This window comes from Chinchilla lanigera, unplaced genomic scaffold (assembly GCF_000276665.1).
Source record: "Chinchilla lanigera isolate Chin_1 unplaced genomic scaffold, ChiLan1.0 scaffold00009, whole genome shotgun sequence".
Taxonomy (NCBI): domain Eukaryota; kingdom Metazoa; phylum Chordata; class Mammalia; order Rodentia; family Chinchillidae; genus Chinchilla; species Chinchilla lanigera.
Window position 1 is genome coordinate 18,164,259 of NW_004955410.1, and position 26,463 is coordinate 18,190,721.

General features: G+C 34.3%; 1 protein-coding gene across 7 annotated transcripts in view; it reads right to left on the reverse strand.

The window, feature by feature from the left end:
* Positions 1–26,463, reverse strand: part of Dgkb (diacylglycerol kinase, beta 90kDa) — a 627,035-nt gene that overhangs the window by 486,884 nt on the left and 113,688 nt on the right. For 4 of the 7 annotated variants that reach the window (XM_005377328.2, XM_013510618.1, XM_013510623.1 and 1 more), the window contains exons 3-4: positions 9,368–9,444; positions 5,699–5,719 (exon numbers count right to left, since the gene is read on the reverse strand). In XM_005377328.2, the coding sequence (XP_005377385.1) occupies positions 5,699–5,719; positions 9,368–9,444 (98 nt within the window). The remainder of the gene's footprint in view (positions 1–5,698; positions 5,720–9,367; positions 9,445–26,463) is intronic. The other 3 variants (XM_013510621.1, XM_013510620.1, XM_013510624.1) reach the window with 2 other exon arrangements.

Here is a 26,463-nt window from a genome sequence, read left to right on the forward strand (position 1 = left end):
TAACATTCAAGCAACGGATTGGAAATAATATTAAGCTAAATATTTTAAGGTGATTTTCAGTATAGCTTGTAATCAAGGGTTTTTACTCAAATAATGTGTACATTTCAGCTGGAATTCCTTTTGCTCTACTGTGAGATCGTCTTGTCAACAATGTCATAAGTACAGGCTTGAGTAGCCCTGAAACATGCATTTAAATAAACATTTATATTCTCCTTAAAGAGTGAAATCATCTAAAGATGTCATGAAAACCTATGTATATATAATTCCAAGAAATTATACCAGTTTTTAACTATTCCTTATTTGTTTGTTTATTTTTAGACATTTCCAATAGAACTACTCTTCATACAGACATGGGTACAGGCAGCTTTAATTTGAAACTCGTGTTCCTCGCTACCACATAAAGTAAACACTGCTTTGCAGGGCAATATTTTATGCAGTATCTCTTACATTGTAGATCTTCATTGTGTTTGTGAAATATGGACACTGGAAAGGGAAAAAGACTGAATTGTACTCAGGTTTTCTTTGTAGGTGATCTATCAAAAATGATTTGGGTGGGATAAGAATTTTTAAGAAAGAATAAATTAAAAACTTTCTAAGCATATATATATATATATATATATATATATATATATATATATATTCTTTCACTAAATAAAACTTAAATGATATTATTTCAAAGTATACCAGATTATAATTATATACTTAATATAATCAGAACAAAGCAAAGATAACAAAGCAAATAAGAACAATGTGTCCAAGGGTTTCAAATACATGTTATTTTATAAATTCTGTTCTTTTGAAGCTACTAGGGTTAGTGGTGGGAGAAATATCAAGTTGAAAGGAGAATGAAACTAGGAAAAAAACTCAAATCTAAGAAAGAGAAGCTCAGATTTTACACTAAGATAAGGAAATTTATGATTTTTAGAGAGCTGACTTGAAACATTTGCCAGCAGATTATAAAGCAAATTTAGTAGTCTGACATTGTTCGATAGCACAGATCAACTTGACCATCTTGTTTCCCTGACAAACCAGATTGTGTATCCAGTACATAATACATGCGCAAGAGTAACTGATTTGGGGATGCAATTCAGTAATTCCTCTCTGTGCTAAGTGCTTTTCTCTCTTTCTCTATGCTCATGTCCCACTGAGGTGTTTTTATTACAATTCCTTCTTAAGACCACCAATCCTTTCTTTTATTCTTCATCTTCATTGATCTGCTTTACTATATCCTTAAATAGAAGATGATATTAGAAATTTCATTAAAACGTCACTTGCATATAAAGGAAGCATTAACTTTTTCTATGCCTCAAGCAATGAGTTTAGTAGGTTATGTATATGCTATCATTCAATATAATTACCCAGTAAGTAGATGCTATTTTTACTCTTACTTATAGACAAATTAAGACTCAGAAAAGTTCACTAAATTGCCCAGTACTAAAAACTCTTAATTAACGTCAAGGACCTAAACATTTCTGACTGCAATGCGCTTGATGATATGAGTAATCAGTGACAAATTTTATAGACATGTTTTCCATTATTCACATATGGTACAAGGCACTTTGCCACTGCTTTTTAAGTTAAATATATTTACTATCAAAACTATTAGTTCAGCCAAAGGGCTGCATACAAATAACAAAATGAAAGTGAAAGTTAATGATAACTGTTCTTTTCTCACACTTAAAAAATACCTTTAACTCCTTTTGCACCCTTTGATGGTCAACATAGCCTATTACTTTTCACCATGCACCTGAAACGCAATCTAAATCTGCTTGTGTCCTTCATTATATCCTCCAATGCCATCCTGGTTGTCTTCTCTTGTTTACAGTTCTTTGAGATATCAAGTCTTCTACTTCTCTATTTGCACACCTTGCTTTTGGAGGTATTGTTCTAAGACAATATTTAACCTCTTCATCTTAAAGATATTAATTGTATGTTCCTCTACTTATTGAAAAAACACCTTAAAATTCTTAATCATTATAATCCTGCCCACCAAGGTATTAATTTTCCTGCAGAATCTTTCAGTATTCTTTGGCTTACAAAAGCAATTATAAAAATGTAAATAAACCAAAAGAACCCAAAATGCTCTAAGAATAAACTTTCAGTGTGGAAGGGTATCCTGAGTTCTACCTGCCATGGTAAGAAGCAAAGAGGTCACCTGCAGAAACCAACATTACTTTTTTTTCCTCTAGCTTGGTTGAATTCTTGTTTAGTAAATGTTATTGAAGAAAGGAAAGGAACGAAACATTTATAGTTTCTAAAATCTACACTTTAAAGTTAGCTCTTATTTTAAAACTGGAGGGTTATTAATTTATTTTCCAAATCTATCTAAGCTTGTTTTTAGTCCTATTGTAATGAAAGTATTGAGATGCAATTGGCATAATTGATTTCATGAACTCTAAATATTCACCTATATTTTGTTTCTGCATAATTATTGTAGCAGATTACAGTAGAAATTGATCAGTTTTGACAGCTATGTGTTAACCCCTTGAAGCAACCAAATCATTAATCCAAATTTTCAGAGCAGAAAGATATAAACAGATGGTCCATTCTCAAATTCTAAATATTTTCATGGATATAAGATAATGTATCTTTGTAAATGTTGAGTTTTGATTCTCAGTGTAATTATTGAAACTTACAGGGAGCTACTCAAGTTGTTTTGTTTAAAATTATATTATAATGTGGCTAATCGTAGACATATCTATGCAAATATCTCTTCTGATTGTTCAACCTGGTCCCATTCTCTGTTACGACAGTTCTCTGAGAATCAGAGCACAAAAGTTCAATCCATATATTGAAAAGAAAGGTGCTGTATATTCCAAGGTGATCAATACATGGTCAATATCAGGTTAAGAACAGAGACATGCAGTCCATGCTTTACTTTCTTGTCTGTTGGTGTGTTTCCTTTTTTATGTCGTTTTGAGACAGGGTCTCGCTATGCAGTTCAGGCTGGCCTTGACCTCCCTTTGTAGCCCAGGCTGGCCTCAAACTCACAATGATCCTCCTGCCTCAGCCTCCTGAGTGCTGTGATTGCAGGCATGTTCCACTGAACCCAGCTCTATGTTGACATATTTTTAAAACTCTGCTCCCATTGTAGATACGATAAAAAAGAAAAGACTCTGAAATTATTGGTAGTAGCAGGGAAGAGACACAAATGATTAACAGGTAACTTCAGTATCTTGCTAATTTTCTTGGCACTACACAGCTGTAGGGAATGGAAGGCATGCAACAGCAGGATAATTTACAATCAGGACAGCTCACACAACTGAACCAGGCTTGGCAGGGAGTGCACGGACTATGTCCTGTTCCCTACTCCCACTATGTCATGTAAGGACATTATTTTAGAATCGGGACTAATTGTATGTCCTCATTTTGAAATAAAAAATTGAAACTCTGAGAATATCAGTTACAGGATCGGTTAGGGATGTGTCTTACACATCCTTACTTTCACCTTTGGATATAAGATTCAGAACTTTTATGTGAAACAAATTTATTCGTAAAGTGTGATCACAATCACTGTCTAAACACTAATGAAAACTAATATGAGCTAGATACAATTAAGTGTTTTATATATAATTGAGAATGTATACCTCTTCCAACTGAGTATAGCTGATACTGTCTACATTTCACAAGTGAGCACTTTGAGGTAGGGAACTTGTCCAAGGCCTGCTAAGGTAGAAAACAGTGAGATTTGAACTCAATTCAAATCCTAAGACCACACAATTTTACACTGTGCTTTCCTTATGCTTCATTTAGTAGGAAATGTTAAATTTGATTTTGGAAGGATAATTATAGCTTATACTAGATGTGTGTTTATATCACTGGTAATATTTATATTAATGTCAATATCCTTATTAAAGACATACAAAATACTACATTCAGGCTGGTACATAGCTCCGTGGCAGAGCACTTGCATAGCACTTGCATAAAACAATACCAAAAACAACAACAACTAAACAAAACTGAAAGGAAATATTATATTAGGCTGTAGCATCACACATACAGGTCCTGAATTTTTAGATATTTTTTTTTTCTTCAGGACTCAAAGTAACTCACTTATCTGAATTAAAGGGTATAGATGTTAAGAGAAAGTGTAGCACAGGGCACCAAGTACAAATACAAAAGAAGCCCTGGAGCACAGAATCATAACACAGCCTTAGGCCAAGGAGCCTCTACTGACAGGAACATGGAAGAAACACACATGCAGGGAATACTGACAAAGAAAGAACACACACAGCAATACCACATGCACGTCCGCAGTCTCTTTCCCTGTGGGCTGCCCTCTGCTTTGCTGCTCTTCATACTCTGCAATGCTCACTTGCCTACTGAAGAAGAGCACATGGAAGAGACTGGGAAGTAGAGGCAGTGGGAACTCATTCTACTGATCTCAAGAAAAAGTGGGGCTAATCCTGATGAGTTTTTCACCAGCCTCTAGTAAGGATGTAGGTTTGCAAAAAAAAAAAAAAAAAGGTGAGCACGCTCAAGCAATGCTGTTAAATGGCTAAGGCCTGAGACTTTAGACACATAAAAAGATGCATTTACTCTGAGGAGTTGCTTCCTCAGCAGCAGAAAGCCCACATCTCTGTACACAGGGGAGCTAATGAGTTTTCGCACATGGCAGAGAAGGCAAGAATGTGTCATCCTCTGAAATGGAAGCTAGTTCAAGTTATCACAGTCAGCAAATTGCTGCTTTGCCTGTGTATCACCCTGGGAAACTGTAGTATATAAGAGCTGTATTTAAATCCAGCAAGATCATTCTGATCCAATCAATTGTACTTTCATGATGGACATGAGATCACAGTGTTTGCTGTCATAGATTAGAATTTTTTTTTTTTTTTTTTGGTTTTTCTCCAGTACCGGGAACCGAACTCACGACCTTGCGCTTGCCAGGCAGGCGCTTTTGCCGCTGAGCTAAATCCCCAGCCCCATGTCATAGAAACCATTAGAGTACTTGAGAACAAGATGCAGGCTGCACCTATGCAATATTGTCCAACAGAAACAGTATTATGGTTTTATACAAGTCCTGAATTTTAGTAAGAACTGCTTCAAAAGTGGTGAAGACAATTAACATAGTTATTCTGGTGTGAGCGAAATGTCTCCTTACAACACTCAGTAATGTGTTGTAATTCTATGCACCTCACTGTAAAACTAATCGAAAACTTGGTTTTCAAAATGGACTTTACTGGGAAAAAGTAGCTGAAGTAACAGATTGGTTACCTTTCTTCCTGTGAGAGCAAAATCAATAGATTTTCAATTATGTTGTCTCCACAGAATCTAACATAGAATTGTAGACAGGATAAAATGAAAATCCCTTACCATTGCATTTAAATGCAATTTTAAATCTCCCAATGTAAATTAATAAATTATGACTTTTATTAAATAAATTAATTTATAAGAGTCTGATATGTCTGGTCTAAATTAGAAAATTAAATTTCAGAGTCTACAAAACCAAAGGCCACACTCTGGATGCTTTTTGATTCTATTACATTACAAATTTCTCCATTTGAGACGTTGATTTAAAAAAATTTCAGTAGTACCTTACCTCAGTTATAACTTTATGAGTATTAAAGTTATGTTATTTAACATGCTATGTGACTTTATTGTAAAGAAGTAGAGCTTAGGGGTATGAATGAGAAAATCATGGCTTATATCAGATTAAAGGAAGAAAAGACAGAGTTTAATAGAAAAGAAAATGTCTTACTTGGTTAAGAATGTCTTGTTTCTGTGCATGCAAGGAGAGAAAGAATACATGTGTTAAAGTAAGGTAATTTATACACTTATCTCTTATCTCCAATAATTTCACCAAAAGTTCAAGTTTGATCGATTTTAAAATATACCCTGGGTACAAGGGTCTCAAAATATGATTTTCAGACAGGAGCAGCAATTTAGGAAATTGATAGGAACACAAATCCTTGAGCCCATGCTCAAGGAAATACCAAGTCAGAAACTGGCGGGTGGAGGGAGGCAACAATTGTGTTTTAATAAACCCCCAAAGGGATTCTGGTATATTCTAAAATTTGAAAATTATTTGCAAGAACAATCTTTGTGTATAATAAGCAAACAGTTCCAACTGACATGAGACAAATATAATGAATAACACATACAAGATAATAAAGCTTTCCAGAGAGGAAAAAATACAGCAGTGTGTATAAAGGTATATTAGACTACGAATAGTTATTCTTCACTCCAAGTGCTTTCTCCATTAGCATAACACGGCAAACTTTTCTCCATGCCTTTATTGATTATATATCTTGCCATACATTTGCCATTTTCCTTCCATTTTTAGAAATCAATGGAAAAATCCAGAATTGAGTCAAAAATCCAAGACAAAAAATATTGCGTGCAATGCCAAAGTGACTCTTTCTTACATACCAAGCTCCATTATTCTCCTGAGGTTATTTATATATATGTACATATATATTTGTATATATATATGTATATATCTCCTGTATTTACTGAAACTTTCTGAATAGGACTAGAGTCAGCTACAAACTAGCTGTGGTGAGACCCTTACCATCATCTTATTCACATAAGATTAGGTGAAGACTAATGCGAATCTTTTATCTTGTCTGGCAAGCTTCAATAAGAATTATATGTACTGTATTATGTCACACTCCTTCCACACGCAGTGTCAGCCAACATCGTCCCCTGCGCATCCTTCTCCCTGTATCTCCCAGGACCTTCCCACTCATTCTAAGGTCTGCAGGGAAGAGTAAAATGCATTGGCTTTCTAGACCATTAGCTTTTGTTTGTGATAATTATCGTGAACCTAGAAAGTTAATCTCGGAATCATCATTTTAGTTTGCTCTAAATACGTTTACTTATTTAAAAATCTTGCGATTTTAACTTAGGAATCTTATGCCTTTTAAGCTGTTTAATTCTGAGAAAATTTTAAAGCCAATATTTACAATTTTTCTTATTCATATCTTCAAATTAATAACTATTAAGTATGTTTAAAAGATAGGAATTAAAAATAAATGATTTATCCATATAGATTACTTATTTTCTATTAAAATAGACAATCAGTTCACGTTAGAATTCATTTTTAAACACAACTTTAAAGTTCACTAATTAAAGTGGACTGTAAACAAAATACTTCATCTACCATTTAAGTGACTTTACTTTGCAGCAGGGAGATATAATTTAAGGATACTCAGTTTATTCTCTCTTTTCTAATATTTTGTAGGGATGACAACAATCATATTTATATTAGAAAAATAGGAGCTAATTACTCATTCTCATATCTGGCAGGACTAATCATTTCTCCAGTGTTTTGGTACAACCGAGCATCTATAAGTAGCTATACAAGTTGAGCAACATCACTCTGATCTTGACCAGTCGATAATGAATGAAAACGCACCATGAATGGACAGAGATTCTTTTATTCTATTAGAGTAATTTTAATACAGTGGAAGAGGTCACATATTGAAAAGAAACTCCAATCTTAAACACTTTCAATTTCAACATTGGATATTCCTAATTACTTGCTCTTGGCTTGTACAAATTATGCACTTGATTTTGAAAGAATCATATAAGCTTTAAATTTTTCTCCTAATGAAAAAATTCCTGTCAATATGCAGGCAGAACAGGGTTTCATCCTTCACTTAGAATTACTGATTATGTGTCATGATATCTAGATTTTTGTTTTTCAACTGTATTATTTTAAAAATACATTCCAGCATATTTGTACATTTATACAGTGGTATTACATTATTGGAAAACAGGACATCTGTTTGTACATCTAGTATTAAACTAGTAATTATTGAAAAAATTCATCATATATTGATAATTTTCATAAAATGGGTTTCAGGAAGACTAACTCTTAGGAGATTTTAAAATAAGAAATTATTTTGGGAGAAGTTCTTCAATCACAAGAATATAATGTTCCAAATAAATTTATAGCAAATAGCCATCTTCAGAGAGAAAAAGCTAAGTTTTATTCCTTTGTATGGCTTAGATAAGAATGCATATTTTCAGGTACTGTTAATAATATTTTTCTGTTCAGTAGTCATTTCCACTTTTCCCACTCTGCTTGCTTGGGCTTTGAGATTTTTAGTTCTAAAAGATCTATCAATAGTATTTCCCTCACTGCATAGCATCTCAGTAAATAAGATGTAAGGAAAATACAGGTCAGATTTCTGGTTTTCTTCCCTATATTAAAAAATAAGAATTACTTACAAATTGCCTTGATTTTCCTCACTATTACAGTACTAAGAAGAGCACACTTTTGAAGAAAAGTAAATAAAGAGTTCTTAAATGTATAGTAATAAAATGTGGGTAGAATAAAAAAAACTATAACATGTAAAACAGCTACCTATGGGAAACAGAAGGAAAGTTTAAAACTGTATGAATGAAGTGAGATTTGAATTTATAGATTGGACTGAAATAACTAAAGTTAAATTCTATATATCCCCCCTAAAATATTGAAAGAAAACATAGACCTTCAGCCTTATAAATTTGCAAAAATGAAAAAATAACCAAAAAGAGATCACAGCTTAATCTGTAGAAAACCTATCTAGATGATACACTTATACAAAACTTGTGTTTTTCAGACCAGTTTATTTTTATTACCCTACAACCGAAACATCTCTTGATAATGACAGCAATGAACTAGTCATAATGATCAAACTTTCAAAATATATTCTCTCTCTAATAGCTAATATTAAGTTAAAGGTGATTTTAAAAATATAACTAGGAAAACAAAGGTGCTTATTTAGCTATGGAAATCAATAGTAATTGAGAGGATATAAAAAGGTGTTATAAAATTTTAGGAACTCAAATGCTTGCTGCTAAAAATGTTAAAAATAATTTGAGGGTTGAAATTACTATTCTTTGGCAAAAACTAGCTTCTTAAAATAATAGTATAATGATGTCTGTCACAAGGTTTGCTTCCTGGAAGGAAATAATTCCACAAAAAGATTAACCCTAATTTTCCACACTTTTCTGGGTGAAATTTATAGGTCATAGAGCAAGAGCCACGTGTATTCTCTGTCTCTTCTATATAATCTTCTTTCCTGACTTCTAGATAAAAAACCAGGATACTTTATTTCAGTTATGTATACTTCTTCAAGCAAATAAGTGCAACACTATAGAAGTATTATTTTCATTAACAAATTTTGGGTTAAAATGTAGTACATTTAGTACACCTTTCAGAATTGCTATTTGTTATGAACTTTATTTTCTTTGTGTAGATGGCAAATGGTTTATGGTATGTGAGATATATAAATGTGTATATATATGTATGCATACATATATATGTATGTATATGTGTACATAAACACACATATACATATTTTGCAGAACTCTTCTTGAAGAAATTCCCTCCTCAGGCATATATTTTAAACTGATATAAAGAAGAAAGATATTTTACCCCTTCTGGATTATATTTCGCAAGCACACCATTACCATGGAATTCTTCAAGAACATCCTTTAATTTCTTTGTAGAATCTATAAAAATAGAAAATGCAGAAATTATTTACATTAGCTTACTCTATGTGTCACAAATCAGAAATGAAGATTAAAATTAAATAATTACCAAAAAGAAACTAAATTTAAAAAGCAATATATAAGATGCCTTTTAACATTATTGAAAAGCAGACATAATTGGAAAAGACAGGAATAAAGAAACAAAAAAAGGTTAAAATTATATTATGTTCAAATATGTTCCCAAAAAGCAGGTACATTACCTGTTATATCAAATAGTGAGTAAATAAATTAATAGGTAGTGTGTTTTCTTCATTTATTTTGAAAAATGTAACCTTTAAATGAACAAAATAAATTTGTTTAAAATAAAAAGAACATAATCATTGTTTGTCATACATTATAGATTTTATTCTTCATCTATCCATGCATTAACTAACAAATGTTGAGGCCTTTTATCATATTACATGATAACGTCATCCTGTATTAGTATATAAAAATATCATGAACTAACATAGAGATTTATTGGAATAAAATTATATATACATATACTGTATAAACATATGCACTCAGTGAACTAAAATAATACTCTGATAGAAATATAATTCTTCATCAAGCAAACTCAGCTCTCTGTTACCCTGAAGATAGAGAGAAATGATAGCTATCAAAGAAAAATATGTTGTGCGAATATTGACCAGGTTTAATATACAGTGAACAGGCAATATTAAAATTTAAATGTGGGAAATTCATAGAATTTTTAGATATTGTTTCTGGAAGGGGCATGGTTACTTCTGTCCTAGCACTGAATACAATTTTTTCTGACTTTCCTCAAGGTTCCAATGATATTTGAACTATCATAAAATATTTCTCAGCTCCAAAAAATGAAATTTTAAATGACCTTTGAAAAGTCTTATATTTTTTGAATTCTACTTTTATTTGAAAAGCATACTTTCCTCCATCATATTGTAAATTCTGTGGGTTTGTACACCTGCATGTGAGATAATATTCTTTTATTTTAGGTAAAATTCACATAGCAAAAAATTCCTCTGTATCAATCTTTAGTACATATGCAATTCAGTAATTTTCATTGTATTCTCAATGGTGTGCAAGCATAGTAGCCACTTCCCTGTCACTGGAACAATATGTCCAACATCTACATCTTAAAAGAAGAGAGGTTTACCTTTGTTCACAGTTTCAGAGGGTCAGTCCACATATGACCAATAGAATCCAAAGTAAAATCAGCACAATGGAAGAGTGTGACGGAAGGGCATGGTAAAGTAAAGGTGTTCATCTCATGGTAGCCAGAAAGCAGAGAGAAAGGAAAGGAGCCAGGGACCAGAGTATATCTCTCCGGATTACTGCCCCACTGATTGCCTCTTCCAACCAAGTCCCACCTCCTATGTGCACTTGCAGCAGTGGAATCATCCAAGAATGACCTTTCCAGTGAATATAGCACAACCAACACTCAGTCACCTTCCAAAAGCCACATTTGAGCACATGAGACTTTGGGAAGACATTTTATATTTAAACAAAAGCAAATATCACTAATATCTACTTCCAGAATTTTCTTAGCCTTAAATGAAAACTTACACTCGTGAAAGATTCACACCCTCTTTTCACTTTTAAAATTAAGTTTGTTGATACAATTTAGGTATATATAATGGCACATTTATCATAGGGAATGTGAACTTGTTGTGATTTTTCTTTATTTTTTTCTCCAATCCCCCTCTATTCCTTTCAATTGCTCTTCCCCTCCTTGTTTTCAAAACTATTGTTTCTGTTTTATTACTCTTTTCTCATGTTTTTGTCCTTTCCTTTCTTTTCCTCTCCCCTTTCCCTAGTGCCCTTCCCATCTGAATATTTTGTTCCTATTTCACAACACCAACTGTACATTTTGTACTTATTTACAGTTTCAATTTCTCACACCAGAGAAACAATACAATATTTATACATGAGTCTGATTTATTTCACTTAAGAGTATGGTCTCAAGGTGAATCCCATTTACCCCTGCTATAAACACAAGTATGCATATATCACTGCTGTATGATACTTTTAACTCTATGAGAAAGATACCATAAAGAAGAATAGCTAGATCAAAAGGCACCTCTAGTCCTAGTTTTTTGAGGAGTCTCCATGTTGATTTACATAGTGATTGCACAAGTCTACACTCCCACCAAGAATTCTACCTATTGTATCTTTAGCAGATTTAGTGTTTCTGTTTTAATATTTAGATCTTGATCTATTTCAGTTTTAGTTTAGTGCATAGTTAAAATAAGGGTCTAATTTTAGCATATTTATGTTCTATGCTAAGCATTCATCATTTTCATTATTTTCCTAAGCTTTTCTATTTTCTAAAAATCTGTCTCTACTCTATATTCACTGAGGAAGTCCTTCATCATCATCTCTTTTTGTACCAGGGAGATTATTGATTATTTGTGTCCTAATTTTCCCTGTAGATACATTCATCTACTATTCTTTTCTCTCTTTTTCTCTTTCTTTCTTTCTTTCTTTCTTTCTTTCTTTCTTTCTTTCTTTCTTTCTTTCTTTCTTTCTTTCTTTCTTTCTTTCTTTTTTGTACTTCTGCTGCTACCATTTCAGAAAAGTCAGGTAGGTGGCTTCAGTTTTCCTCTATTTAATTGACCCCTGGACATTTACTGGGTAGGCTGGAAGTCTGAAGTTACATTTTCATCTGCATCTTTCCATTTTCTGTTATTTTTACTTTAATTTGCTTTCCATGGTGATGTTTATAAATTGCTTATGGTATGTAGCATTATAACAAGTATCCAGGCTTCCATATGACTTGTCTATTCCTCAGGTGTATCTTCTTCAGTGTCACAGGCTCTTGGCCTTTTTGTCAAGATCTTACCTTCCTAAGTTGTTAGGATTAGAAGTTGCTATCTATTATGACCCATAAAATCAAAAGTGGAAAAAAAAATTGATTACAACAGATATGACTCCCTGGCTAAAGTAGTACAATTAGGAATAGCAATAGCATCAAGCACAGCCTAGAAACTGACAAACTACTGTAAATATCAATTTGATAACTTTAGCCTTAGGAGCAAGATCTACAATTATATAACAAAACTCAGCATAAATCAGGAACTTTTATTCTGTGTTTCCCCTTAGCGGAATGATTTTACCCTGTGAGTGGGAAATTTAAGGATAAGGGAAAGTCTAGAGAGATACATGAAGAGAAATATAGTAGAAAAATGACTGAAGGACAAAAGACGATCATCTAAGCTTTGGGAAAGTGGAGAGTAGGAGAGGAGAAAAGAAAACTAAAGAATGTTGAAGCAAACCAGAAAGAGTAGAGACAATGTCCACTTGCATAAAAGCATAAAAACATTGAGGAAGACAGCTGAGGAAGAAAGATAAAAACTCAAAGAAACAAAGCAAACAATGAAAGTAGAAACCTAAATTAGAAAAAAGTAATGATAAAGAAAAACAAAACAAACAACATGAACAGGCAAAAAAAATCCAATAAAACCACTTTGATAGCTTCATTTCTATGGTATTGTCTAAATCAGAGCCTAAATCTGTGTTAGGTAGCCCCACCAAGAGTGTAGCAGGATTACCACTGGGTGCAGGGCTGATCTTGGCCTGCAGATGTGGGAGATGGGACCAGAATCTTCAGCTATCAGCTTTTTGTATGGCCCTCAGCAGCCTGCCTATATCCCCTTACCCTGTTTGTGTCTGCTTCACTGTCCCAGTTGCTATGGAACCTTCACAGAGGCAGTCTGAGGTTACTCCCAATCTCATGTATTGTTGGCCTCTCACAGCCCTTGTAGTACCTCCTCCATTCCACTCTGCTGGCACATCTCTACTCTCATGCCTTTGAACACAGGGCAGGAGAGTGAGGTCAGGCAACTCACTCCTCTCTCCATTCTTGTGCCATTGGGAGCATGGTGGGGAAGTGCTGACTTGCCACTCCTTGCTCCCTATGTTTAAAACTACTTAAGCGCCCAAGTTGCTCTCTCTCAGTCCTCTGGGAACATGGCAGAAGGGGTGGTACTGTTTCTCTCACTACCTTCACAACTGCCAGTGTGATCCCTAAGCTTGTTATCAGTAGAGGTTTCAGTTAGCTGCTCTGGTGCCCTACAGAGAAAAAGAAAATATAGCAGCCCTTTGAGGAGGAAACAGCTTCCTGGTCACTTGTCCCTTTGTGTGCCAGCAAAATTTGCTGCTAGGCTGCAACATCCTCTTTTTAGAGGAAGGCAAAAAGATGCAAGGTGCTTATATCCCAAGTTTATCTTGTGTGGCTTGAACCTGACACACTGTTGCAGTCCCAGTTTTTAAGGAACTTCCCAGAAAGGACGTACCTGTTCCACAGGTAGACAGAGTTCCCCAAGAGAGCCCTGTGGGATGGTTCACTGTTTTATAAAATTTTATGCCTATGTTATGTTTGATATACAAGAGTGTTATTTGAGATTGATTTCTGTACAGGGTGTATGTCCTGCCCTTTCTTCTAATTACCTATGTTCTCAGACTATTTTTTTCTAAGTAACTGCAACATGGCTCCTCTGCTCTGCCCTGTTAAATCAGGTTCCCATTTTAATTTTTCTCCAGTCTTAGGCTGCCATTAATATAACTTTAGTGCCTACAACTCTGCATATTCTGGACATATCAAATAAATGGAATTACATAATATGTTGTTTTTGTGTCTGACTTTTTAGAATATTTTCAAGTTATACTCATGAAGTAACATGCATCATTACTTAATTTCTTATACAAGTAAATAATATTCTATTATACTTACATGTTAGTTGTGTTACAAAATATACATTTAGTTTGTTTCTAGATTTGGACTAATATAAGTAATGCTGTTAGGAATATTCATCTGTTTCTGTATGACCATGTTTCAATTTTCTTGATCATATATATCTATGAATAGAATTGCCCAGTCATACAGTAACTAAGTATTCAACATTTCAAAATTCACTGACAAGTAGATTTTCATACTGGCTGTACTATTAGACATTGTCATCAGTAACAAGTAAGGCTTAAAGTTTTCCCACAGGGGCTCTAACAGTTGCTATGCTCTAATCTGTTCATCATAGCCAGTGATGATTATGCATAGATTTTTATCTGTATGTGATTAGTCATTTGCTAATGACTAATGGTGTTGAGCATCATTGCACATGTTTACTGGATATTTGTATTTTCTTTGGAGTAATAATATCTACTCAAGACTTTTCACCATTTTTGACTGGATTATTTGTCTTTTCTCTCTAGGGTGTGTGTGTATTTGCTCAAATCCTGTTTTGGTTCCTATATATTTCCTTTTTGGTATATACTTTGCTAATTCTTTCCATCTGTGATCAGAGTAATTTATCATAATGTCCCTTGCCAACTGTAGGTTACACTGGAACAAAAAATATGTATTTCTCATTTTTGTACAACTTTCAACTTTATTAGAAATTTCATATTTTCAAATTGCAATAAATTTTAGGATGGGGCTCGGGGTATAGCTCAGCAGTTGATTGAATACTTATAGAGCATGCAAAAGCTCTGATTTTGATCTCCACACCATGATTTAAAAATAAGATTAAATTAATAAGAAGTGCTCTGAAATCACAACATATTATGCTTCAGAATGTATTTTGTTAGAAACTTCTATTACTGCAGTGATTAGATTGCACATTACAAAGACAGATGAAATTGATGCTTTCTTCCCAAATTCTTGTTTGTTGATGTAAGGTACTATTCTAAGTTATGAGAACATCTTTTACTACTCCTTAGTTATTGATGTAGAGGCACACCCTTCTCACACCCACACATACATAAACACTTTCTGATGCACATGTCCTGGAATATCATCTCCAAACAGACTATGTTCATTTTAACTGTATCTTAGTCTCATGATGAAATGAGAGGAATAATTTAGTTTATTATATTTAAGTCTCCCATGCAACTTTAGAGATATTACCTATTTCCATTTCAAGTTTTTATAAGTATAAAACACACACTTAATCATGACTTTAAATGCCCTAGGGAGGGAAATGGCTCTGAAATTTATTCATGTCATATTTTACTGGTTTATCTGTCATGGTTTATATTGGATTATTTCAAGTAGGGAGAATATGAGCTACATTAAGAGCCAAAATCTTGATATATATGACAGTTCTTTCTGTGCATTGGTGCTCAGTTATCACCATGGACTGGAAAAATTGGAGAAACTAATTCATATTCAGATGACTCACCATCACTTCAACTTGTTCCTGTTTTAATTGTCAAGTTCCAGTCCCAACATCTTGACATGACATTTGCCTATGATCTAATCTCCACTCGACAATCCAGGTTGGAAATTTGAGCACTGTTTTGTTCTTTTATTCTTATATCAATAATCTCCCCTGGCTCCAGTCTCTTCAAGACTGAGGTTCACACCTTTCCATTCAATGCCCATAACTGGGGTTTGGGGATATAAGAAATAGATACCCATGACCAAGTTATGGAAAGCAGAATGCATATATCAATAACAGTTCAACTGAATTCTCTCATGTGAACTATCCACACGTCTGCATTAGATTATGCAGTACCTACTACTGTGTTTTACCTACTTTCTTGGGGAGCACACATGTATCTTACTTTCCCTTCTGAATATTTTCCGATAATCTATCACCCAAGACACTCTTAACTTTTGATTATGTCAACTCTGGATCATGTTCTGAGCAAATCAACCTTAGGGCAATAGACAGGAGAAATGATCCAGGATTGAATTTTCCCTAAGGAAAAGATACCTGGGTGAAAAAATTGCGGTGTCAATCAGCCTGTGGCTAATATCAGAACTCTAACTAAAAGAAGAGCACAGTGACAGATTCTGGGCTCGGCAAGGCTGAGAAATCCAGGCAAACAGCCAGGAAGGCAGGCAGCTGTGAGCAGGGAGTCCAATTCACAGTTAATACAGATCTGTAATGGGATAAAGATCAAATGACCAGGACAATTGGCAAGTAAAGTGCTGGGCAGACAGGTTCAAACTGTTGTATAATCAGTGGAATAAGGGACCAAGACAAATGCACAGCACAAGAGATTGAGTCTCCTAGAAAGCAAAGAAGGGTTATAACTTAGGGACATTCAGAGGTGGAAGGATATAAATAGCAACAGCAGAAATAGCTGTGCTTGGTGCTGCATTCCTCTAATTCCAACACTCTGGAAGGCTGAAACAGGAAGATTGGAGGATTGAAAGTTCAATCCCAGGCTGGGCAACTCAGAGGTTTAGTGTAATTCTGTTTCAAAATTTAGAATAAGATAAAAACATAGGTGGGCATGTAAGTCACTGTGAAGACCTGGATTTATTCCCCAGTATGTCAAACAAACACAGAAAGCCAAAACACCGCAGGAGGAACAATGCGCTTATTTTGAGATTTCTTTTCCAGCATTGTCCTAGAATCACTGAAGAACTGAGGGAGCAGCAACTGTAAAAGTAGGATTTACTTTATTCAGCAAATACCCTTATTACATGCTAGGACTGGCACAGATGAAATGTATGTGAATGCTGCTGGAGTGGATTTTCTCTTTCGGCTTTTCTCCTGAGCACCTGCTGCAGGACTTGAGTAGCTCCATTTACTGTAAAGTACCCACTCCCCATGAATCCTGTCATTTTGCCTGAGTCATACAGTAAACAATGGCATAAGAGTTAAACTAGCTATGTTTTAGGAATAAACATTAAATGATTATTTACTTTTAATGTCTTCTAAATTTTACAGCATTTTCAAGGATGATTAAATTCCTTTTAGATTATTTGGGAAAAAGAGTAAACACGTAAGTACATTTGGCAGTGTTAAGCAAACAGCTAATGGGTCCTAAAGGGTGCTACGTGAAAAATGAAACATTTTCAGTTTTATCTTACATCTCTTTAGATATCTGTTACACCCAGAATGAGCCTCTTTTACAATTTCACTGCCTCTTTTCTTCTTTATTCCAAATATAAAAAATAAAATAAAAAAAACCCTCAGCAAGCACTGATCAGATTAATCTCAATGGCACAGTGGAGAAATGGAGAGATGTGAAGCCAGATAGATTTGGATTTGCAGTTGGCTCCAGAATTCTTGGTTGAAACTCTTTGGTACATATCTGTCTGTAACTCAGGTCTTTAATATGTAAATTTGTATAATTGCATGAACTTTGCAATACCGAGTGAAGAATGACTAGTGTCCTAATAAATTTCTGTTCTTTTGGCCCATCCGAAGCATGACTTCCAACATACCCCCATCCCCCACGAGTCTCTCATTAATTTAACATTTAAATACAATCTTGCCTCTTGGCGTCATAAGCATAACCAAATATTATCCAAACTCCTGCAGTTCTTTTCCTGACCTCCATGTTTGCAATTCGATATTCAGCCATCCAAATTCCCAAGACATCCTACAATTCTGCCTCTCTTGCTTTGTTTATGATATTCCTTTGGCCCAGGAATTTTCTTAGTGGCAAATGGAGTTCAAATGTAAGGGGCTGTATGATTTACCTGCTTTTATGACCCCAAAACCTCTCAGGACCTCCTCAACTACAAGAAGTAGCAACTTACCCTTCCTGGAACTCCTTATTGTATTCTTCTTAGAATGTATACCTCGTTAGTGTGCTGAGTACTATTAACAGTATTAGTTATAGGTTACATGTGTAGGGTATTTTCACTTGTGAAGTGTTTTGTTATCTCATTTAAAACTCACAATAATTTTACCACTGTTTTCTTCAACACATGAAGAAATCATTGCCTATTTACAAGCATATAGCTAAAAATCACACAGCTAAATGAGTTTAACTAAGTGATGCTTTTATATATGATTCAAAATAATTCTCTGTAGATTGGAAAAAGAACCCAAATCTATTCTTCCAATTTAGCCATGGAACCTAGTTAGGTGTTCATTATTTTCATTAACTTATTTCAGTGAATTTTATCATTTATATTTATACAACATAGAGCTATTTGACCTCTTTAGGTCATCTTTAAGATATAAATAACACATCGTTTATATAAGCAAAAATAAAGAAAAGTAATAATATGGATAATTTTCAAATTAAGGTCTTTTATCATGTTTTATTTTTACTCAGGGTTATGTTTTTATCCTACAGTGTTTGTGTCTATTGTTCTTGAAAACTTCAATGTATACAAAGATTTTGTAGAATGAATATATTTCATGTATACATATATTTTATGTATCCTTTGTTTGAGAATGCATTGCAAATCATCATAAAATTGTTTCTACTGCACTATTAGGGAAAAGCACACATAAAAGACAGGACTATGAAAGTGAAATTTTTAAAATGTTCTGCAAACAACACATTGTGGCAATGCATCATGAGAAAAGCTGTTTCTGTTTCTTCCAAAATAGATATATTCAAATGCCAAGGCAAATAGTGTCACCACCTAAATTGTTGTCATAGCTTCTATAAGATCTTGATGTCACCAAGACTGCCTAACATCTGAAAGGAATGCCATTTTTATAAATAGAACAGTTTTAAAAGACTGACTACGGATTCATAATTTATTCCTTTATTTACCAAAGTAAACAGGGCCAACATTTCTACGATCATTGAGGTGTGGCTATTGTAAAGTAAAATAACAATCATTACAATTTTTGTGCTTTTGCTGGGATTCATATAAGTGCATAGCAAATATTGATGAGCTATAACCCTTTGTCATAATCTGTGCTGTCAGAATTACACTGCCCCCTAGGACTTCTTTGTATAACATTTATTTCATGTAATCCTCATTGTTTTCAACTTGTTTGTGTTTTATCTAGCTGCTTTAAGCTTCCTTTCTGAACTAATAAGAGTATAATGTAAATTGTTAGGAAGTTATATGTAATGGGACATTTTAAATATTTTGTGAAATTCATTTTTATGAGGAATGGAATTAACTGAATGCATTACATGTGCTGAAACATTGAATGAAATGACATTGTGAACTATAATTTTGAATCTGTACACTATTGAAAGGTTTTAAACCCACATTAGTTCAGAAGATGATAGTTCATTTTATTTTTTTAAAGTTCGGATGTAGGTTGTGAGCACTGACATGCGGGATATTCTGGCAACAGTACTGTGTTTTCTATTCACAATGCTAATAACATTCTCTTTTGAACAATACAAATTATGTAAGTCCAATTAGTTTCTTTTTTTTTATATGAAGCTGGGGATCAAACACAGAGGTTCTCTCCCAGTAAGATACATTCTCAGCTCTGCCATCTGTTTTTTGAGAAAATATTACTCTAAGTTGTTGAGGTTGAATTTAAACTTGTGATTCTCCTGCCTCAGCTTCCCAAAATGATGGAATTACAGGCATGTGCCACTGCACCCAACCCCAATTAATTTTTCAAAATAAAAATGTTCAGTTCTCTGTAAAATATGAAGAAAAACTAATATCTATTTATCCCAGTGGCATTCACATTTGAAAGAATATAATTTGCTCATGTAAATGCTTTTAAGAACATAACATTCCAAAATGTTTTCTCTAAATCTTAAATTCTGAAGGAAAGTAAGGGAAATGTGCCATGTTTGTTGTGTGGATTTATGTATCCTTTCATCTTTACCATAGCTCAGGAGGCTGGGAAATTTTTAATGTGAGAACAAGATTATCACCTGAAAACCTATTTTGTAGAATACAAAGACTTGCGCCTAGACCTTGGCTCTGAGATGATCAGTAGGATGGTCTTCTCTTTAGAAGAAACTATATTTCAGGATGCTTCCACTTACAATATTCTGCGATTTTACAGTAGTGAGTCTCTCTAGGAATATTTAGGAGAATCTACAGTTCTATACTTGTAAGTATTCCTGTACTAGTATTCCCCTCTCCAATTTTAATTTCTCTCCATTTTACTCCACATTTAAACACAAAGTTCATATGGAAAAATGTGGAATATTTTAATCCTCTACCAAGAAAAATAACTGTATGAAGGCGGATCTGGGTGGGAGAAGAGGCAAAAATTCCACTTCAGAAAGTAAATGATTTTCTGGCATGTTAAATTTTCCACTGGTATTAGAATTCTAGAATATTCATACTAATATAATATTTCAGAAATATGTTTAGAATTTGATTTATTTCCATGACAATTGAACAAGTTTAAATCTAGCTAACTTAAATTGACTAATTTAAATTGTGAACTTTATTTATGCTCTGACAATCGTTGTTTATTGCAAAATTTTGGAAAAAGTGTTGACTTCAAGTGTCATAGGACGGGAAGAGACATTGTTCCTCAGTTCAAAGGCATATTGATGTGCTGTTTTATTAAATGACACCTTTCACAAACTACATGCTAGCACTGGAATATTTTCTATAATAATTTCCTAAGAGAGTCTCAGTTTTCAATTAAACAAAAAATATCTGCTCAAATGACATTCAGCTGTGTAGGTTGTTCTGGGTGAGTGGATTTCTAAAAGACCTCAGACATTCACTTGATAGGAAGCAGGCATGTCCCAAGTTGTTTAAACACTTTCAGAGATCTAAAAAAGGAAAGTAAAGGTAATGATTTTTAAAGGAGCTTAGCTGCTGAGCAAGTCTGAGTCAGTCAGACTTGCAGTTCAAGCAACACTGCACAATTTAAAATGAGACGTGAGCTCTAGAATGAGCGAGATCTCAGCAGCCTCTCAGAGAACTGCAGGATTCCTTTGACCAATGTGCTTCTACCACAGAGAAAAGTCTGTCACGTGGACATATTTTTTAAAATACCAATGCTATCTCGTAAACTCTTTTAGTAATTTAATATAAAGGCTGGCAAAGCTAAGCTAGTGCTATTTATTATATCCTAAATCTGTTGTAAAATGTTACTACAAATCTAGTGATTTGGGACAATAGATATTTATTCCCTCAAAGGACTGGAGGTCAGAAGTCTGAAATTGGAAAATCAGCAGGGTAGGTTCTGCTCAGAGCCTCAGATGGAGCATCTGCCTCTTCCCGCTTTCCTTGTTTTGGAATTCCTTAATGATGCTTGGCTGTGGATACACATCTCTAATCTTTGCCTCTGCCTTTACATGGTCTTTCCCCTTCTGACTCTCTTTTTTTTTTTTTTTCCGGTACCGGGAATCGAACTCACGACCTTGCGCTTGCCAGACAGGCGCTGTACCACTGAGCTAAATCCCCAGCCCCCGCTTCTGACTCTCAAAGCACTGGTCACTGGATTTATAGCTAGCCTATTCAAAATTCATGATGGTCTTTCTTATCTTGAAATACTTGGATTCATTGCATTTACAAAGACTTTTTCACAAACAAGGTCACTTTCACAGGTCCCAAAGGTTATAAATTGAGGCTCTTTTTTCTGGAACTACTACGCAGCCCAGTAGTGTTGTAATCCCTTTTTAGTCTGTAACACACAATACCCAACACCCATAATTTAAAAGAGAACTTTATTTTGGTTTATGGATTATAAAGGATTTGGTTCATAGTTAGCTGACTCCAAGGTAGTAAGAGCATGTTAGAAGGGTCTGGAGGAGGAACAATGCTCACATCATGGAGACCAGGAAACAGAGAAAGGAGGAGGTGGGGAGGGAGATGCACCATTCCATGTCACACCCCAGTGACCTCTTTCTATCCAGGCCCTACTTCCTAGCCGCACACTTGCCTGCTGACCTCATTAGTGGAGGTACCCAGTGATTAGTACACCATCCTCATGATCCAATCACCTTCTGAGAGCCCCACCTCTGAGTGCATGAGAGTTTTGGTCCACATTCTAGATTGAAACCATAAGAACTACATACTGTTCTTAGGCAGAAACATTAAAGGTGATTATGCAACTAAAACCTTTATTGATGTGTATATCTGAAACTCAAATCTTTAACAGAATTTTTTTAAAGTTCATTTTTAAAAATAGCAAGTTAGTTCAAGGTCATCAAGAAATAATGCAAGACCCTGGTAGAAGCCCCTAGGAAGACTAAAAGGGAGAAAGGACAGGAGTAGACCTCAGGCTGTGAAGCAGATATAGCACCTGTGGAACGAGGGAGAAGGAAGGAAGGAGGAGGGCTGTGTAGCAAGGCCTCAGACTGTGAGGCATCTCTGAGTAAGTGTCCTCTGGGCTAACCAGTTCCCTAGAAAAGATCACCCATTGAAAGAATTCTCTGTTTGGGAAGAAATGTCCTAGATTAACCACCATCATTGGACTTGGTCATTGATTGGGAGCATTTGAAGGACAGGATGACCTTAGTGTCAAGTGTCACAAATCCAAAGTGTAATACATGTTTCAATGATGAGGAAGTAGTCAAAGCTCTTGTGAGGATCTTTTTGTCACCATCTATCAGAATTCCAAGAATTGAAAACGAAGACAAATTTGGCAAGCATGGTTGTTTCGGTATCTCTAGGGAATCCTGAAGCATCCTAAGACACACTTCTAAAAGGATTGATTATGGGATATTACCCAGGTGATCTTTGCATCTCCAAAGGCCATAGTGACTCCTGGGAAGCTGAAGCACAGACAAACTTGAAGGCACATTATCTAGTGCTGGTGACAAAGTGTCCCGAGTCTAGCGCGGACAGCAATGACTGCACTCTGCTAATGTATTAATAAAATAGGAGCAAGAAGTTACTCAAATTATTGAACTGAGATACAAAAAGGAGATCGTGCCTGTCAGTAAATAAAATATGAAAAAAGATACGATTCTATTGTTGGTTGTTTTACCTCCAAATTTTATAAACTGAGTGACACAAAACAGATATATAGAAATCTACCTAAACAGTGAAATTTTGGACCAGATTTACAAAACACAATCACATAAAAGAGTTTGCTGCACTAAATTTTTCTTAGAAGACAATGCATAAATACTTGATGTAAACCTCTAAAGTAAATGTTAGTTCATGCAGACAAAAATAATTTGGAGATCAGATGTGTTTATGATGTACAGATCACATAGTCTCCATTTTGCCACTTATATGGACACAAATACTAGCAGAAAAAGATGGGAAATGTGACTTTTAATTTTCTTACTGTTGTTTTCTATAGCATCAGTTGATAATTCACAGCCATTCCTTTCTCCAGACAGAATAACCAAAAGGAGGAAAGCACCTATTGGACCCTGGGATTTAGGTCTGGGCAAACTTCAAGCTTTTCCCTGCTCTCTCTCTCCCCTTTCTCCAGGATCCTCCGATCATAACTTCCTCTTTGTTCTTTTCACCACTGCCCTCAGTTGGAAAATCTTCAAGTCTTCAACTAATCGAAAAAACTCTTGTTTCTTTATGCTATTTTGTCAAGGGTTTTTATTCATTATGTTTCAATACATTATGGTCCCTGCATTTTTGCTTAGAAGAAAAATGAATTTGTATCAAATACTTACAAGACAGCAGCATTGTGTATTTTACCTGTAGGCATTAGTAAGCATTTAAAGTGATAAACAGTTAGGCACTAAAACCTTAAGTAATTGGTGCTTTAGTTCTTTGTGTTACACTAAAGTCTTTCCTGGGTTTCACATAGGTTTTTAAATAGATACTTTTACTGTTTCTTGAGAGAGTCTAGATTGGCATTTTGTAAAGAAAATTGTCCATTATTTCCTACTGGAAATAATGGTATATGGAATCTTTCTAATAAAAAAACAATATTCAACACATTTTCAATTATATGTTACAATTAGATGATGAGACACGCATGTAATACACTTACTGAGTCAAAATAGAAATTACTATATAGGGTCATCGCATTCAATCAAAGTAATTGAAGACTCGCAAGGAAGACAGTAAAGGGACAGAAACAACAATAACGGTCATGAACAGCACTGAAATTTAACGAAGCACATTAGCCAGTCCAGGCCTCAGTGTTAGCTGCTCTAAACAAAGGGTCCTATCCTCATATACATAATGAAAAGTGATAAAGCAATAAATAATGAGTTGTAGAGAAAGATACAGTGAAACTATCTCCACCTCGAAAAAATTCTGAAGCGAAGCAGGAGACAGCCTTTGCAAGGAACAAGAGATGAGGTCACCAACGGAAGTAAATGGGCCATAAATAAAAACACTCGTACTGGATTACATCTGTGTAAATTCTTTGTGTTGCAGCCTGTCATGCATCACGATAAAGGCATGTTAATATTGGACAGTTACGTTTTTATGAACTCATATTGCCTCAAGTTTTTTATCCAGTCTCACAGCAAAGGAGAAATTTCCCTGGACAGTAAACTCATTTTTTTAAGATCACGGCTTTGTAAATGGGCTTGCATTACTACAGTTTGCGACAGCCAGTTACCTTCTTGTTCTTTGGTCTTTATTGGTAGTATGTTATCTGACCTCAGCTATAGGTTGACAGGTTTGTAGGGACCAGCTGTAAGTGTATCTGTATGACTGGGATGAAATGATTTCAAGCCCTGGAGAAAATTTTTAATCTCTCTGTAATAGGAAGAAATTGAGAAATATTAGGAAAATATTTCTTCCAAAGTCAAAGATGGTCTAGTCTAAGCAAAGTGATTTGCATGAAATTGAAGTACAATTGTTACCTTATGAGAGATTTGCCTAAAGCAAAATATCCAAGCACACACAAAATTGTAGAGAATACTCAAAATTGATTGCATATTTTTTTCATTAAAAAATTTGAAATTGAAAAGTGATCATGGTAGTGCATGCTTGTAATTCTAGTACTCTAGAAGGCCAAGTAAGGAGGATCTCATGATGGAGCCCAGCCTACGTTATTGAAGGAAACCTATCTAAAATCTTTTTTAAAAAATGAGCTACTATATACCTCACTTCATATTGAAGAAAATATGCAATCACAGAAAAAACAACAAGCTATGTAAAGTGGAACTTTTAAAAATTGCACTTTTCCTCTTCTTCCTGTAGGATTATCATTATTACTATTTACTATATAGCCTACTGATTTGTCTTGAATTTTGCTATGAATAAGGTTACCTGATTAATGACTTTTAATTAACTGGCCTTTTGCAAATGTTATTTAAATCTTAATGAGATTGTAATTGGAAATCAATCAACCGTTTATCAACCATAGAAACTATAGAGTTATCTGCAGTAGATTCAAAATTAGTAAGTTTTCTTAGGAAGTCTTGGTTAATAAAGACAGATGGTGAACTAAGTGAATTTATCCAAGCTTATGAGACTTAAAAAGCAATTTGTTATTGTCTTCTATTTCTCCAGTTTTTTTCTTCCTCTTTGTTATTCTTCTTTCTGTAACAGATTGCTTTACATATCTTCACTCTCATTGTCTGAATCATATTAAGTGGTGCGTATTCTTTGGCTGTTAAACTGAAAGAGGGTTTTACAGTCACAGGCAGTATTATTGCAATTTTATAATGTTATAATTAATAATGCACACTTAAAAGAAAGCACTTAAATATAAAATGCTATAACCTTCCACAGGTTATAAACCTGGAAATAACTCCTATTATCTGAGCATTGACATATTTCCACAATATTTTCAATAAGTGAACATAAATACATGTTCTAAAACTGAGATCATAAATCATAACAATGTTGTTCTGTGGTAATTTCCAGCTGTTTTTATATCATATATTTTACTTTTGTTCATAAGTACTTATTCTTTCTATGTTATCAGGTGAATAATATGTATAGCTGTGTCATTTTCAATTACTAGCTGAGCTTTTACTTTTCAGCATTTAAATTACTACAAATTTTATTAATATTAATAAGATAATAAAAGCAGTAGCCATATTTCATGGGAACATATTTCATTCTGTTCTTATAAATTCTTTAAAAAAGCACGGTCAAAAGTTTCACGTATTTTAAGGTCTCTTTTTATGCATACTGCTGAAATGATATTCAGCAAGTCTGAACTGATGTAACTTGCCATATCTATGTAATAGACAGACATGGTAGCTACTGTGTATAAAATCTGGAAATACTTTATATATGAAGCAAATCTATTTGCAGTTTAGTTATAGTAGTCATATGCTTAAATTAAAATGCCATATTCAACCATATTTCATGTTGCTGGGAATAATTTAGTAGACCTAGGCATTACTAGTAAATTCTGTCTTATTTGCATTATAGAAGAGCAATTTTTGTAGGTCATGTCTTTAAGATAAAAGGGCAGATGATGAAGATTCTTGTGAAGTAGAAAGAAGACAAAACATAGAGTCAAAAGGCCTGTGGTCCTACGAGAAATCTAC